Source organism: Natator depressus, chromosome 11 (assembly GCF_965152275.1).
Source record: "Natator depressus isolate rNatDep1 chromosome 11, rNatDep2.hap1, whole genome shotgun sequence".
Classification (NCBI taxonomy): domain Eukaryota; kingdom Metazoa; phylum Chordata; order Testudines; family Cheloniidae; genus Natator; species Natator depressus.
Genome location: NC_134244.1, coordinates 55,962,923 through 55,980,194, shown reverse-complemented (window position 1 = coordinate 55,980,194; position 17,272 = coordinate 55,962,923). Strand labels below are relative to the sequence as shown.

At 42.8% G+C, this 17,272-nt stretch overlaps 1 protein-coding gene across 6 annotated transcripts in view; it reads right to left on the bottom strand.

Annotated features, from left to right (window-relative positions):
* Positions 1 to 17,272, bottom strand: part of CCDC150 (coiled-coil domain containing 150) — a 44,988-nt gene that overhangs the window by 2,832 nt on the left and 24,884 nt on the right. For 3 of the 6 annotated variants that reach the window (XM_074967804.1, XM_074967808.1, XM_074967809.1), the window contains 13 exons: positions 17,180 to 17,263; positions 15,257 to 15,364; positions 15,088 to 15,150; positions 10,947 to 11,075; positions 8,903 to 9,072; positions 7,024 to 7,117; positions 5,988 to 6,157; positions 4,999 to 5,125; positions 4,119 to 4,313; positions 3,449 to 3,517; positions 3,201 to 3,362; positions 2,736 to 2,822; positions 423 to 542 (listed from right to left, as the gene is read on the bottom strand). In XM_074967804.1, coding sequence (XP_074823905.1) covers positions 423 to 542; positions 2,736 to 2,822; positions 3,201 to 3,362; positions 3,449 to 3,517; positions 4,119 to 4,313; positions 4,999 to 5,125; positions 5,988 to 6,157; positions 7,024 to 7,117; positions 8,903 to 9,072; positions 10,947 to 11,075; positions 15,088 to 15,150; positions 15,257 to 15,364; positions 17,180 to 17,263 — 1,578 coding nt within the window. The remainder of the gene's footprint in view (positions 1 to 422; positions 543 to 2,735; positions 2,823 to 3,200; positions 3,363 to 3,448; positions 3,518 to 4,118; positions 4,314 to 4,998; positions 5,126 to 5,987; positions 6,158 to 7,023; positions 7,118 to 8,902; positions 9,073 to 10,946; positions 11,076 to 15,087; positions 15,151 to 15,256; positions 15,365 to 17,179; positions 17,264 to 17,272) is intronic. The other 3 variants (XM_074967807.1, XM_074967805.1, XM_074967806.1) reach the window with 3 other exon arrangements.

Sequence of the window (17,272 nt, the reverse complement as noted above, 5' to 3'; positions counted from 1 at the left end):
AAACAGGGAAAATTTTGGTCTGAGGTCTGCTCTTCCCCTCGCTTGAGGTGGGGAAGTTTTGTTTGGAGATCATGCCTCTCTGCTCCTGCTCTGCATACAGCAGAACATCACAAAGGGGCAGAGTTTTCTTATAGTTCTCCTGAAACTCTCCTGCCCATGTTATATGCATTCAAACAAAACAGTGTTGGCTTTCTTCTGGCACTGATACTCACCTCTGCATAGGAAACACCTGCTACAGTCCTGCATGGCCTTGCTATTACCTTCACTTCAACAAGTGCCAGCACTCTTCCTTGGCTGGCTGTACTAATACCATTGCTCCTCTAACATACACAGGGAACTCTACTACAGGCTGTTCCCTGTTCCTCATCCTCCCATTAACTGTGCACCTCTACCTTGAAAGTAAAAGCAACTCCCTTATTTACCTCCTTGCCATAGTTCCTTTCACTGGGGATATTCTGCTGTTTGTTTTTCACTAGCTCTAGCTGCAGGCTGTCAAATTTAGATTTGAACCAGTGGTGAGCTTCCTCCAGGTTAGCTGTGATCTGAGGAAGAGAGTAGTGATTAGAGTCAGAAAGAGAACTGTTAGCAGTTCCAACTTCTGGGCTGCACACCGAACAGGCAAGATTTCAAATCCAGACTTCTTTAAATCTCCCACCTCTATGTAAGCATAGAGCATGCCACTTGGCCATCCTGGCCTCCTTCCTACAACATGGTGGAGGGGGTGGAAAGGTCCACACTGCACTGCTGTTACCTCCTTATTGAGTAACTAATGGGCCTCTCATTGGCACTAGCCCAAGAGAAGACAATTCTAACTAGAGGGAAAAGCATCAAGAAGGTGGTAGAGGAAGAGAGTAAAATGGAGGCTAAATACAGCAAACCACAGAAGAAAGAGGGGAGAGAGCATGGCCTTTGCTTGGCAATGTGCTGGCACCAGGATCATTTAAAGAACAACAAATGCTGTAAAAATAGCAAGTTATTTCACATCCTGTGTTAGCAAGAACTCTTGTTAAGGACAATCCTATATGCAGATCATAGAATCATAGAATATCAGGGTTGGAAGGGACCTCACGAGGTCATCTAGTCCAACCCCCTGCTCAAAGCAGGACCAATCCCGAATTAAATCATCCCAGCTAGGGCTTTGTCAAGCCTGACCTTAAAAACTTCTAAATAAGGCGATTCCACCACCTCCCTAGGTAACGCATTCCAGTGCTTCACCACCCTCCTGGTGAAAAAGTTTTTCCTAATATCCAACCTAAACCTTCCGCACTGCAACTTGAGACCATTACTCCTTGTTCTGTCATCTGCTACCACTGAGAACAGTCTAGATCCATCTTCTTTGGAACCCCTTTTCAGGTAGTTGAAAGCAGCTATCAAATCCCCCCTCATTCTTCTCTTCTGCAAACTAAACAATCCCAGTTCCCTCAGCCTCTCCTCATAAGTCATGTGTTCCAGTCCCCTAATCATTTTTCTTGCCCTCTGCTGGACGCTTTCCAATTTTTCCACATCCTTCTTGTAGTGTGAGGCCCAAAACTGGACACAGTACTCCAGATGAGGCCTCACCAATGTCGAATAGAGGGGAACGATCACGTCTCTCGATCTGCTGGCAATACCCCTACTTATACAGCCCAAAATGCCATTGGCCTTCTTGGCAACAAGGGCACACTGTTGACTCATATCCAGCTTCTCGTCCACTGTAACCCCTAGGTCCTTTTCTGCAGAACTGCTGCCGAGCCATTCGGTCCCTAGTCTGTAGCGGTGCATGGGATTCTTCCGTCCTAAGTGCAGGATTCTGCACTTGTCCTTGTTGAACCTCATCAGATTTCTTTTGGCCCAGTCCTCTAATTTATCTAGGTCCCTCTGTATCCTATCCCTACCCTCCAGCGTATCTATGTCTTCTCCCAGTTTAGTGTCATCTGCAAACTTGCTGAGGGTGCAATCCACACCATCCTCCAGATCATTAATGAAGATATTGAACAAAACCGGCCCGAGGACCGACTCTTGGGGCACTCCACTTGATACAGACTGCCAACTAGACATGGAGCCATTGATCGCTACCCATTGAGCCCGACAATCTAGCCAGCTTTCTATCCACCTACTACTGCTACAAAGTACTGTGCAGTTTGAATTGAAAGGACCTTTGTTACTTACTCCCTTACCTACACTGGAGACCTCCCTTGTGAAATAACTACAGTACTGTACAATTTGGAACCAAATTACTGTAACACTTCTGTAAGGTATCGTGCTTTGGACTATTACTGTGCAATACCATCGGCTTTCAATAAGCGATGAGGTGCATGGGGAAATGTGACTCACCTTTAAAAGAGGTGGTTTGGAGTAATGTCATTCAAAATGGTACAACATAGCGGCTCACTGCTTAATGGAGAGGACAGATGTGCAGGTGTTTTAAACTTGTCAACACCCACAAGCCATTGAACCAGGTGGAAACTGACAGACATGGAGAGAACTTCCTCTTACAGGCCTAACTAAACTATAATAATTTGTATAGGAGACTGTTAAGAGCTCTAACAGAAGAAGGGCCTGGGATAAGCACTAGCCAATGACCATGGGGAGAAATAGACTGTGGCTGCACCTTACTTCCCACCTCATCAAAGGCTTGTTCTTAACACTTAAAGGGCCTCCCAGTGCCTGTCCCACAAACAAATCTTGTCATCCCCAAGGAAGGATAACTCTTGCTTTGTACCAGAGGATCTCTTCTTTCCCACTGTTGTACTCACCTGTTCCGATTCTACACTGGCTTCTTTCAGTTTCTGCTCAGTTTCTTCTTTGCATTTCTTCAAGTGTTTGACTGTATCATCTAGCTTCTGGAGAGAGAAAAATAACACGCAGACCTCTCTCTTTATTTTGCTCATACAGGACATAACACAAACCACTTCTATATAACAGAATGAGCAGGAATCTGGACTGGAAAGTTTTGGTAGAATAACTCCCAGCCCAGTAGGTCAAATATTCAGTTCCATAAAAGCACATGCCATACATTGCTGTCCATGCTCCAATAAACGGCTATAAAGAGTGGTTATAAAAGTCCCCTTGACATGGGAATGAGCACCCACCACTGGCAATAGGACCCTACAGTTATGGCTCAGCAACATGCTCAGAGGCAATAAGCATTCGGACCCCAGGACAGGATCATGCAGCTCAGCACGGATCATACTGTATTTCCAAGGCTGTGTGCATTTTACCTGACATTGGTTCTCTAGCTGCTGCCGCACTTTCTGCTCCATTTCCAGCTGGGCCTCCAGCTGCCTGTTCCGTGTTGCCACTTCATGCTGGTTTTTGGCCAAGGTCTGCATCTCACTCTGAAGACTTGTTAACTCTGTCACGAATTTCTGGATGCTCTGTGACTAGAGATGGCATGGAAGTGAGATCTCAGTGACCACATGCAGATTCTAATCTAATGGAAAGGGGAAGTTGTAGAGTGAGCTCCCACCTGCTCATAGTTTTTTTTCTGATACTGCTCCTTGATCAGCTCCATTTGCCTCAGCTCAGATTCAATCTCCTGAAAATAATTTTAAATGAAAGGAGGAAGCTCCAGTGAAATTGTTTAATGTGACAGAGCTTGGGCTGCTCCAAACGCCATCCTTACTGTGTGACTGAGATTTGGAGTAACACATGCTCTGCTGGGGACAAGCAGGCAGCAGAGTGGCATTCGAGCCCAGCACAGAGGATCTTCATTAAGACAGGGAGAGGGAAGCACAAGCACCCAGCAGTGTTCTACTGACTGGAAATCACTCATTTATAAAAGGACACAAAGGCGGCCAGAAGCTGTAGGCCCTTCCCTTCAGCATGACCTATTGGCAAAAAGATGCCTTATCCAACCCACGGAACTGGGAAACAGGACTACCGTGAAGTGATCCGTCAAACTATAGAGTGATTCCATAGCAAAAAGAGCATTTAATGTAGGGGAAAAAAGACACAAAAGACGAGCATTTCCCAGCTGTTACTGACACTATCAGACTCCTACTGGCACCAGGTTTTTTCCATACTAATGGCAGTATCCTGGCCTGGCCCCACTGCAGTGACAGCAGTAGTTCTTCCCATTATGAGGAGAGATGGTGTATGAACAGGGTTTTTCAGAGTGAAAAGGTATCTGCACAAACCTTTATCCTCTCTGTGTTCTGGATGTTGTTAGTTTTGGAGGCCAAGTAGTGTCTGATTTGAGCTCGTTGGCTCTTTAGCTTCCCCCTGTAACTGACCAGGGACTTTTCCAACTCCATTATTTTCTGCCGCAGCTCCCTGTTAGCCCGGGACACTTCAGCAGATTTGGAAGAAGCCTCTTCCAGGGCTTTCTTCAGCTAGGAGGCATATAGAAGAGGTTAGTTCATGTTCATCCCCAAAAATGTCTGGCTAAGGTAATCAGAGACATGTATTTCCTGTGAATATCACCAAGAAGAGAGTCTCTGGTAAGTAGCTGGTAAGCTGGATCTTCCAGTTATTCATAGGGAATGAAAGAATACACAGGTTAACCTCTGGGTTTCTGAATACTTCTAAGGTCAGAGGACACAGATGATAGAAAGAATATAGCCCATGACAGACCAAAGAAGCAGAGACCACTGTTTTACTGCCTCTTCTCTTCCATATACCATGTTTTTATGACAAGGATTTTGCAATAATTGGAGGCTGCTATCAAACATCATACAACCTTCAAACTATAGCCTTTTGGTCCTTCCTGGAAACCATATTCTAATTAATCTTTGGTTTATTCCATAGGCCTTAGAGGGAAATACAGTTAGGTTTGCACAAAAAACAAAAGGGGAGGGATAGACGTGATAAATACATCACTAACTATGCTACAGCCACCAGAGCATCACTTTGTCCACTGCAGGCCAAAACTCTCTTATGTTGCTACCAAGTGATATTGCAACACAAAAGGGGGACAAGAAGTGTCATAGATCACTTTTGTTTTCTTATTGTTAGGAAGCAGAGCTCTTCTCGGGAAACTGACCATGGAAGGAATCTTGCAATTCTGCCCCTTCTCACCTCAGCAGATTCCCTGTGACCTGCTTTCCTTGTAGCCTCTCGCTCGGTCTGAAACTGCTTCTTCAAGGACTCCAAGCGTTCGGTATACAGCTTTTCTTCCATTGTGGCTTCTTCAATTAGCTGCTCCCTTTCAGGAAAGAAGGAAGACAAAAGCTATAGGAAATAAACCATACTGAGTGAATTCATAAACACTACAAGTGGGAAGACCTGGCCACAAAAAGAAAACAGCAAGAAAAAGTGATGGTCCAAAAATATTTTCTGTGCTTGGGTGGGCCTCATTTTGCCACATTATGTGCGCCATGACGATTTGACTTAGCTTTTGAAGCATGGCAGTCCAGGAGGCCAGTTCAATTTGTTCATCCAACTGCACGTTCAGCACATTTCTTTCCTCAACAACAGCGCCAAACAGAAATACAAGACAGATTCTCCTTGTCTGAGGGAGGCTTTCCTCTCAGAGCCAGCAGGTGTCTGCTCTAGGCCAGCCTGCAGAGTTCTCCCAGGAGAATGAGGCGGACTGCTCCAGCTCATAACATTCCTCAACTCTATCAGCAAGCAGCCTGCAGTTTCCAGGAGGCAGACTCCTTCCCTGCCCCCATCCCCTCCTGGCAGTACAGGAACAATAGCCATATTGCAAGGCTGTCAGTGGCAAGTGCTGCCAGCCACGCAGGCATGTCATTCACTCAAACAGCAGAACAGTGCTCCTGCATTCTGGGCTGCGCCACACATACAGCCCAGAGGAAAGACTGGGCTCCATTTGCAGCCTTCCAATACTGCAGAGGAGCCTGGAGAAGTCACTGCATCAGCAGGCAAACGGCTCGTTCATGAGGGCTTTGCACCAGTCCATCAATCCACCAAGCTGCTGGCTCAACAGCCACACCACAGAGATTGTTGCTGCAACTGACAAAAGCATGGAAAGGGCCACAAGCTCTGCAGCTAGAAATGGAAAAGCAAAGCATTCCTCAGCCACGGCACCTTGCACTTGTTCTTACCTGCAGGCCATCAACTGCTGATGCTCAATTTCTTTCCTGTTCATTTCTTCCTGAGTATGTATCAGCTTGCTCTGCAGGGTACTATTGGCCTGCAGAGCTTGTTCTAAACTCAAAGCAAGCTTCTTGTTGTCTGCTCTAGCAACTTCTAGTGCTTTACAAAGTGGGTCCACCTCAGGGGTAAAGAGAGAGAGATCTAATTTATATTTAATTGAATGAGAAGAACTTCTATAAACACTCCTTCCCTCACCAACTCCCCAGTAAGAACAGAAGGGATCTTTTTCCCAGTCAGTGTCAATTCGCTCGACTAGAACTCTGGCAAATACAAATGGTGTGTTAGCAGCTTCTGCTTAATGACTATCAATTGTGGGCAACTGGTGGCCTGTGGGAAGTCCTCAGACTCAATTTCAGAAGACTAAGCATCACATCCAGCTTTCCATCAAGGCTTCACAAGACAGCAAACTTCCTTCCAAGTGAAGGCTGTCCATGGTAGACATAACCATGACTGACACTAACAACTGCCCTGTCTATTATTAAGGGCAAAATTGTCTTTAAGTGTTAGGTTTTAAAACACAATTCTATTTTGTTTTAAGTTTCTCCTGGTATAGACATGGCCCAAGAGATGCCTCCAATGCCTCCAGCAAAAGACAGAAGACTAGACTAAATATTTCTAAGTTTAAACACAAGCAGCAATGCCCCCCTTTCCCCCCCCCCCCCAAAAAAAAAGAGAGGTAAAGAGGAGAATGTGAAGAACAAAAAGATATTCATGAGAAGGAAATGCACATTTCAGAAACATTTGTCCACATTCTCTGTTCCCATTTGAAGACAGTTGGAAGTTTACCTCTCTCAAGGCATCTCTGGATGGAGTAAAACTTCCTTTCTATAATCTCCATAAAATGATCTACCCCAGTGTTTACACATTTTGCCTTGTAAGTTTCCTGGCAGGTACTCCCCCACATTCCATCTTCCAAAAAAGCAGGATGGTTCAGTACCACAGAACTAATCCAACCTGTTATCATTGGAAAAACTTGGTCTCTACCTGACTATTGTGCTGAGTTTCTATGACAATCATTTTGGCCTGGTACTGTTCCAATTCTGCCTCTAATTTCTGGATTTTTTGTTGGCTCTGGGTCCTGCAAACAAAAGGAGAGAGAGAATAAAGACTCAATCAAGGGGCATGGTTAACAGCAAAGCTACCTATGCATTCTTCTCCCCTGTAGAGCGGAGGTCGTATCACAGTTTTCTATTTTCAAAGTATCTCGTTTGGACTGGAACTGAATTTTAATTTCGGTCAATCGTCTCTCTCAACTCCCAATTTCTTCCCCCTCTGATGCACACCATGAGATGATGAATCGGCTTCAGCCACTGCTATCATACCACTTGGTGTATTCCCAAGTAGCATGTAAAGGTAGGCCAAATGACATTAATGTTAGTTCTAGGCATCCAAGATCAGTTTTAATTTTGTAGCATCATCCAGTTCCCAGCACAATGATTTGCTGTGCAGCAATGTACAGCTATCTCCCATTCATGAAAATCTGCCACACAGGGATTGCTGGCCTATAGTATAATGACTGGCATTATATACATGGCTGACAGGAGTTGCCTGCCTATAAATACCATTGTAAATGTGACTGGCATGCTTCATTGGCTCACATCACAACTGTAATTACATGTTCTGCCAACTCATCAGTCTGAAACTTTCTTTTACAACTAACACAGAGTCCACAAACATAGGGAAGAAAGTGTTGCAAATTGTCAGATATCTTTGATCTGTGAGATTTTGGGCCAGGATGTTAACTGGTTCAAACTAGAATAAAAATCACAAAAAATACAGAATAAATTCTGTTCACACAGGAAATAGAGCAGTCTTTCCATGTGCTAATCAAGTTAGATCAGAGACAAAAATACAGTTAATGTGCTATTTACATTTACACTACAATCTCCTCTCTGCTAGATGCCTATATAAGATCCTATAGGGATTAATAATCAGATATTGGCTTTATAATAACAGAGCATTATATCTAAAATTTAAAACAAGCAACAGTTACTACACAAAGACAGACAAATTGCAGGGTATGTGCACCCTGAAATTTGCAGAGATACTCAAGGAGTTATGCCTCGGTAGGGAAAAATTTTATATGTTAGCAGGGATCGGCAACCTTTCGCATGCGGCCCGTCAGGGTAAGCCCCTGGGAGGCTGAGCCCGTTTCTTTACCTGCTGTGTCCGCAGGTTCAGCCGATCGCAGCTCCCGCTGACCGCAGTTTGCCGCTCCAGGCCAATGGGGGCTGTGGGAAGCAGCGCAGGCTGAGGGATGTGCTGGCTGCCATTGGCCTGGAGCAGCGAACCGCGGCCAGTGGGAGCTGTGATTGGTCGGACGCGGCAGGTAAGCCCAGCCCGGCCCGCCAGGGGCTTACCCTGATGGGCTGCATGCCAAAGGTTGCCGATCCCTGAGTTAGGAGTATTAAAACAGTCTGTAGAAGGTTTTTGGATGTTGATTCCCACTATCCCCAGTTATAAATCCCTACACATGACTAACTTCTGGAGATATTTTTATGAAGTCTTGTGCAACAGGCACACTGCACTTAATGATAGTTGGTTAACAGAGAAGGCAGTGTATTCTCAACTGCAACCCTTACAGAACTGATCATGTGTACATGAGGGGCAAATCAGCTAGTGCTATACCTCCATTCTCCCAATATTGCAGAAAAAACTAACTGCAGGGATTATAAAAACAAACTGGGTTCACTGGGAACTACTTTATCTGGTCCCATATAGTCTGCTTACTTCCCAAAAGGCAGATAATCATCTTGAGCCCTAGGGAAAGAGTCGGTGATCAAGCCATTCCCTGGCCTGGCTTGTCTAGTTTTTCACAACATTACAGATACTGAGAGTCGCAAAGAGTTTCAAGCACAGTTACCTGTCTTTTCTGAGCCCTGTGATCTCAGAATCCTTGCGTCCCAGCTCAGTTTGCACCTTCTCCAGAGCTGCCTGCATCCTGCTGTGAGAAGCCAGCACATTCTCCAGCACAGATGTCACCTTGTCGTTATCCTCCTTTGCCTCCTCTAGCTGGCGCTGTAAGTTTGCCACCTAAAATACAAGAAAGCAGGCAGAGGGGGGAAATTGGTTAACTTCCAATAAAGACTACTTTGATTATACTCTTCATATGAATCATAAGCAGGCTACACCCCCGCAGGCTCAGGGAAGATTGGTCTTGTCTTTGTTGTATTAATTTATATGGAATATATGGGCCAAAGGTGTTAACATAACTCAGTCGCTGTCCAACATTAAACAGTTTTAAACAGAGATTTCAGCCTGCTTAGTACCATGGCAAATACACAATTGTTTCCTTTCCCTTTAGTTAAGAGTTTTTTAGAAGGAAAAACCGTTGTCTGATAGTTTTTTAGATGGTATTAAAGATGGTAGTAATTGTCCTTTTGGGGAAAAGAAAAGAAGTAGTAGAGATGGGTATGAGCAGTTGTTCTTCTTGTTGTTAAAGTCCAATCCCACTATCTAAAAGATAAAATAAGACACACACACAAGGAGAGAAAAAAGAACAGCAAAGATAAAAAATGAAGTTTCTGTCTCTGATGTTGACTTTCACTTGCAATTTCACTGCTGGAAAAACACAGGCACAGTACATGGTCTTATCCACTCCGAGACCTAGCAAACTTGTACCAGCATGAGGCTATTTAGGAGGGCATTGCATTTAGCTGCCTCTTTCTGGTCACAGGCTTTCCACTATGTTACAAAATATAATCTTGGCCAGATAAGCCAGAGTTTTATTAGGCAGAAGGAAAAAGGAGGGGGGGTAGGAAAGAAGAAATAAGGCAGGGAAGGAAAAGCACATATTTTTGGGCGGGGTGGGGAGAGGAAGTCTCACATCCCAAGTGGTATTTGGGATTCTGCTGGAGCTAGTGGCAGTGTCACCTGGCTCCCTCTCTCTGGCCTGGTCAGGACATCTTTCAGGATCAGGATGACAAAGTCCCAAGAGACGGTGAGAGTGGCAGCCAGTAGCCAATTTTTCTTTCTAAAGTCACTTTCTTAAGGCCTCCAAAAAGGAGTGGTTAATGGACTAATTCAGTCTGTCTTTTGTACCTTTTCCCATATAAACATTTGTTATGATTTGTGACATCTTATGAACTTTCACTTACTATTTATAGTTTACCTCACAATTAGGGTAAATTTATAGGCCCAATTATCACAACATCTCCTTCAGCCTGTATTTGAAGGTATGCCGGGAAGAGAAAAGTTCTCCAGAATTCCTCTCCATTTCCCACCCTTCCTTTGGTGTAATCATCAGAGGAACCTGTCATTCTGGCTAAGGAGGGCCAGCCCTAACCCGTGCAACTTTACCAACACTGGTTGAACATGCTGCCTTTGTGGCGTTCAGTTCCCATCAGCTTAGGGAACGAGCGAGAGTGGAATATGAACTCTAATAGCATGTTGCGGTATTGTCCACTATGAAGTCCACACGGACTATGTTTCATCTGCCAGACTCTGATTTGCACCCTTATTCAAAGGTTTAGGGCCCAACATTAAAGATAAAATTGGGGATTCCTCACACCCATTTTACGTAAGTGTTAACTCCACTGATTTCAAGATAACTCCTGACTTACACTGATGTAAGAGGAGAATCAGGTCCCAATTGCTGAAACAGAACTTTCTACGTAAATATTAACCCCTGGTAACCCCCTGTATGTTGCTGGCATCAACTGCCTACTTTATCAATGGCCATCAGTTCAAAGCATAATACTGCAAAACATTATACAGGATTGTTCAGCACCTTGAGACTCAGGAGTCAGTATTCTACACACATTCCAGAACCAGTGTTGGAGCACTGTTGTCCATGTAGACATCAACCGGCTAATAAGAGTTATGTTGAAGTTTAAATTTGCTGTGCTGGAATCTGAGCCAGGCTATAGCAGATTTGTCTCCTTTAAAAAAAAATCCTGTATCCTTGCCTTTTGCTTCTCCCTCTCTTCCATGGCTTCCATTTGCCCCTTAATTTTCTGACTCTCTCGCAATGCCTCATCACGGGACTTGATTGCCATAGAAAATTCTTCTTCTTTGTATTCAAGGGTGGTCTGTGCCTTTGCAAAGAGACAGAGGAAGAGGGTGAATTCTAGTTTTCCAAATCACAGGAATTGGTTCTAATAGTTTACAATTTAAGGTGGTGAAGGGACTTTACCAGCGAAATGGTCCAGATGTCCTAAAATCTAGACACCTTGATTCGGTATTTAGAACAAGAGATTTTATTTTTCAAAACAAGCATTAGAAAGAAACTGCCACCCCTCATCTGGCCTTGGTGAGGGAGATAAAGAGATGGAACTGGAAACTCCAACCCCAGTAGGGGCTGCAGTACTTTCCTTCATGGGGCATTAAACCTCTTTTTGACTTTATGAAACAAAGATCCAATAGTTCCCTCAGAATCCAAGCTTTAAATAAATTAAACATGAGTAGCAGTGAAACAAGCATATGTGTTTTCTCCTGAATCTATTGATAGGATTTATTTCCTTGGTTTTATTTTTAGAGAATAGTCTTCTAGTTTAATGGATTTTTAAATATTTGTTACCCTGTCCAGAGTCCTAGGTGCTTTATCATAGTCATTACAGCTTCTCACTGCAGATCAATCATTCTCTCATTTTAGTGCATGTTACTGTTTGTTACATTTATTATCGTTAGAGATCTGCAATATAACATCTGACAAAATTAAAATCAGATGAAATAAGAAATTCAGACTAAGCAAGAAAAGAGCCACTGCTCGCTAATCCCCAGTAAACACAATCCTTATAATCCACAGTTTGTAATAGAGAGGAAGGAGGGACAAGTCAATTGTTTGCAAAATCCAAAGGCCACTTTAAACACAAATAGCTAACATTTCATGAGACTCCCCTGGATATTGCCAGCCATAACTATAGCTCTAGGCATAGGAACAAGTCTCTGGGTATACTGCTTGTTTTAATATTAAAAGAGAACACAAAATAGGTAATTCAAAAAGAGATGGCAGAAAGGAAGAGATTTTAGCCAAACTCCTGACATATTGCCCAAAAAATGGAAAACAGAAGAAGCCACTTATATTTTTGGAATAAAAAATAGTAACTTTTAGTGATGTCCTCTGGGTATCAGGTACACAATATTCTCCAATCTCTGCTTGCCAAGAAAAAAACAACAACTTTAAGACAAAAATACTTGGCTTTCTCAAATCAAAGGTGATCTACTTTGTGTCACCCAGGGTAACTCAAAGTTTGTTTCTACTCTGTTCCTTGAAACTTCCAGTTGTAAATCAGGTTCACAGCTTCTCAGCTGGATTACCAAGATAAAATTTAGAACACAGAGGGCTTCCTTTGTCCCAATCCCATTATAAACCAAACCTGATTATTGTCTTCCAACAAACTAAATATATAGCATCAGTCATATGGCCTTTTTACATCAACAGTTCAGACAGGACCACAACTACATTATCTCAAGTCTAGAATCAGAAACACTTTCAGTCTGAAAACTTTGTCTTGTAACTGGACTTCATTAACTGAGCCTGCACCTTTCTACACAAGAAGCTCCCAAAGACACCCGTATTTGGTATTTTCCAGTATTTCCTCATTTTCGCTAACAATTTAATTATTAGTGCCCCAGAAACTCCCTTAAGTTTCCATCATCTAGTTCAGAGGTGCCCAACCTTATTACACAGGAGGGACACACAAACCTAGGCACAAACTTGTGTGGGCCAAACAGATTCTACATGTTTTAATAAGATTTAAAGTCACCTCTATTGATTTATATTTTAAGTTCAGCTGCTTTCATGTGTATTTGAATAGGTTATTTCAATGTACAGTATTATCTATTTATACACTTGTGTAAACTAAAATGATGTACACAGGATGATAAAATGCTAATGAATCGGCCGTTAGTAGATTGTATTGAAACAGGCCATGGGCCTTATGAAATGCTTTGGTGGGCCGTAGGTTGGGCACCCCTGCTAGTTTGTTTCAAAGTCTTCACTCACCATCAGGAAATCATCTTCACTAAGTTCTGCAGACCATTCAGCTTTCAATAGCCTTGGAGTGAGGATGTCTATTTTACCCTCCAATCTTTCCTCCATGGTCTTAATAGCATTTAACAAAGTCCTCAGAGAGATTCTAGGACAGTCACCACATTCAGAAGCAGACTTCCTTGAATGTAGATCCGGCATGAAATGAACCCGGTGTGAAGGGCAATGGACAGTAGAAATATGCGATCCAAAGCCTGCAGCTCCCTCTCCCAAACCACCCATATCTGACCTAATGTAATGAACACTGGGCTTCTGCTGCCAGGGCCTCTCTGGGGATTTCCTTCTTTTTGGTGGCATTGTTGCTACAAAACAAACCAATCAGTCCAAACAGATAGAAATGGGTGGGAGGAGGGAAAGAGGAAGAAATAAAGAAAACCAGAAGAGCGCACAGTAAGGTAACAAACTACCCACAAAATGTCTATCCCACTGAAGACACAACAGAGGCCACACTCACAGATGCTGCATCTTATTCCTGCACTGCATTACTTTATAAAGCCCTTATAAGCCATTTTAAAGCATCATTTACTACTTCTGATTAATCTGAGGGTTTTTTTCAGTTTTCTTTCCTAATACTTTGCAAGACTAAATTTTCCACAGCAACTTATCCAGGGAAGCTAAATCAGTGTGGTTTCCTTTCATATCTTAGTAGCACTGAGACATCACTTTTCACCAGTACAGCATTAGAACTATATGCAAGGTCGCTATGCCTTTCCCCTTCTTATCATACTATATACTGTGACCTCACCGAGCAGAATGTAACAGCTCACCATCTGGAACTTAATCTTGCGTCATGTGAGGCAGAACATTCTAAGGGTTCTATTCATGACTCTGCCAATCTCTTGCTGTGAGACCTTTCTGTGTCTCCATTTTTCCCCTATCTGTAGAATGAAGATAATATTAAGTTATCTTTGTAAATTGCTTTCCCAAAGTTTGAGGGCATTCGGATAGTGGATTTTGGTGTGGATCTATGGCTTCCATAACCACAGTGTCAGACTGTCTCACAATCTTTAAAGTATCTGTTAGAGCTATTTGGGAATTGCTTGATGAAATATTTGTCAAAAAATTCAAATTTATCAAAAGTGAGACTTTTTGCAGGAAAGGGTTAAGTTAGATGAATTTTTCAAATCAGTTTTAGAAAAAAAATGGAAAATTCTGGTTTTCAGGTTCAAAACAACTTTTGATTTTCTAAACATTTTGAGTGCCCCAAACCAAATTTTTGTTGTTGGATTTTTGGTTTATGAAAATTTGAGATAGTCATCCCAGTTCAGGATGGGAAAATGTTTGTTTGACAAGTAAACACTTTTCTGCGCAGCTCCAGTATTTATCCCCCCTGACATCCCTGTGAGGTAGGGCAGTGTTATAGGTATGACAGCTAGATGACTTATTTGCCCATGGGAGGTAAGTGGTAGGGCAGGGAATTGAACCAAGGCCTACTGCGCTACAGGATCCCATCCTAATCACTACTGCATCCTGCCTCTCTAATGTGTAGTGCAAGCTAGCATGGCACATACTATCTGTTGGTTACCAGACAGAACTTATAAATTTGCATATCCTGCAACTTAAGCATTTTCCTTCACCCCTTTAGGAGCTCTCCAGCCCAACAGAACACACTTTAAGGCAGTTACTGTAAACTGTAATTTTCTTTAAGAATCTAAAGGATTTCCTTTTCTGACCAAGAACTAATTTGCAATATTAAATTGGCACTCTCAGACTTCTGTTTCTTCTCAGACACCCAAACGAGACTAGCAGAAAACATGGCCTAGTGCACCAAATAAAACCTGCAAGCTCGGTACCTCTGCCCAGTGCAACATAACCCCTTTGTGCTGTTCCTAACAAGACTGAATAAGTGATCTAGATCAGATTAGGCTGAACATTCACAGCCTTCTTCCTTTTCCCCTCCCAGAAAAGCAACCAAATAACCTGTGCCAATGTATACTCTCTACTGCGAGCCAGGAATAGACAGACATGAAAATTCCTACAATCCCACCGATTTAGCAAGTTCTAGCCCTAAACACACACATTACATTTGCTGGAAAACAGCCTTGTTGTTTTGGTACCTGCTTCAGCTGAGCTTCCATCCTTTGCATGTTAATCTTGACAGAGCCAAGTTCTATATTCACCTATAATTTATAATAATAAAAGTTAGTATTAAGCTATTGATGTTCTTGAGGGGAGCAGTTTGACTCCAATGCTGAGAAGTGAAGAATCCTCTGAGTTTGATTGTACCTGAGTATATTTAGTCTCTAAGGCTGTATTCAGCTTGCGAAGGTGGCTGTTCTCTGAACGTGCATCTGCAAGAGATTGCACTTCTTCCCCCAGCTGCTGTACTTTGGTCTAAAGGAAAAAACAGAGACAAAATCAGCATACATCTCACTGCACCTATTTAGTAAGTGAAGAGAAGGAATGAGCTTGAGACAGCCAGAGAAGCAGAGAGAGAGAGAGAGTTTGTAAAACTAAAAGAAATTAACACTGAGCAAAGTCTCAGAATATGAGGAGCAGCAAGAGAGTCACTTTATCTTCACATACAGGCAAAATTAAAACAGGATGAATCATTTTAATATAAAGCTCAGTATAATGTCTTGTCCCCTCACCTATGACTATCATCAGTATATTTACGAGTAATTCTAGCTCACACATTTACCTCTCCAAGGTAGCTCAGAAGATTAAGAAAAGAAATGGCTTCTTCAATAAGCTTGCAGGCTCAGCTTGGGGAGCTAATGCGCAAACACCGCACAGCTTGGCGATAGCTCTTTGCTACTTAGAGACTAGTGTGCTCCTGTGTGGCCAAAAACTCTCCCCACACAAAGCTAGTTGATGTACAATTGAATCTAACAATGAGACTAACAACAGGAACGATGAGAGCACAAAACATAAGTGGCTACCAGTCTCCTAACATCAGGCCTTCTGTTGCAGGAAAGAACCTCCTTGACACAATCCAGGAGATACTACAACTGCCACTTTTCAAAGATATATAGGAGGTGTTTTGCCACCAACTCATCAATAAAAGACCAATATGGACTTTGTTACCGACCATCTCATCACATTCTGGTGAGCAGAATGGGAACAAGCTGCTCCCCCTGTAAGAAACTCCTCCCTCATCACTCAGCGCTTCACAAGAGACTCCTGGCCTCGAGTTGCCATGCTGTCTCTGGTGCAAACTCAACCGTTTCAGATGTGGTGTGCAGCAAATGACCACCCCTGCGGACTCAGGAACAGCCCTCTGTGTAGCTGCAGTGAGGCTGAGAAAACTGTACACCTATGAATAGCTGCTCATCTCGTGCTGGTCTATCAGGACTTTAAAGCCTCCACAAGGCTGCCCCCGAAGCTACAATGACTAAAGCATGTGTAATGCCTACCTAAGCCCTTTTGACACTTCTAACATTTTTTGTTTTTCATCTCTTACTTCCCTATGTTATATTTTTAAACCTTTTCCCATCTTTATTGTACCACTTGTGCATTCACTAATAATAATAATAATAATAATAATAACCACATGCAGCGACACTACACAGACATGCAGCTGTCTCACCATGTAAATAGCCACCATTCTCTCCACTGGCCCCTTCTATGCTGTTTTTTTCACAAGCACACCAAAATCCATGCACCCCTTTCCCAAATTCTAAGGCACCCATCCGCAACTCAGAAATGAAAGTATCTCGCTTTCACCATCCCCTTCTATTGTGCACTTACTTCAATTTTATTTATATATTTATAACCATGCTGTCTGGTCCCTTCTTATTTTACTCCTCGGAATAATCTGCTTATCCAAGACACTCCAAACTCCCAAGCTCTCTTTGAGGGTTTCTAAACATGCATGTTGCTTTAGAATGCCCCCCTTTCCTTCCTCGTTACTCAATGATTTTCAAACATCCTATGACTTGTTTACCCGGAATCCTATAGCTCTAATAAGTGAGGCATCTCAACCCAGTCTTTTACCTAAAGGCAATAAATGGTCTGACTAGGATCAAAGACAGTTTTAAATCCCAAACTACTTAAAAATATCTGGCAGCTGTTGCACAAATGACATCTGCAGAAGGAAATACAAGAACTTCCTTCCAACTGTAATAGTGAAGATGTGGTTAAATAATCCTGGATCAGCTGGGTAGAAGGATTTCTGAACAAACTTATATAAAGGCAAAAATCAGGTACCTGAAGCTTTCCTTTGTCGTAGGCCAGTTTATTTTTACTGTCAGTCAGCTCTGCTAGAACCTGTTCGACCTGCTGTTGAGCATACTGGGAAAA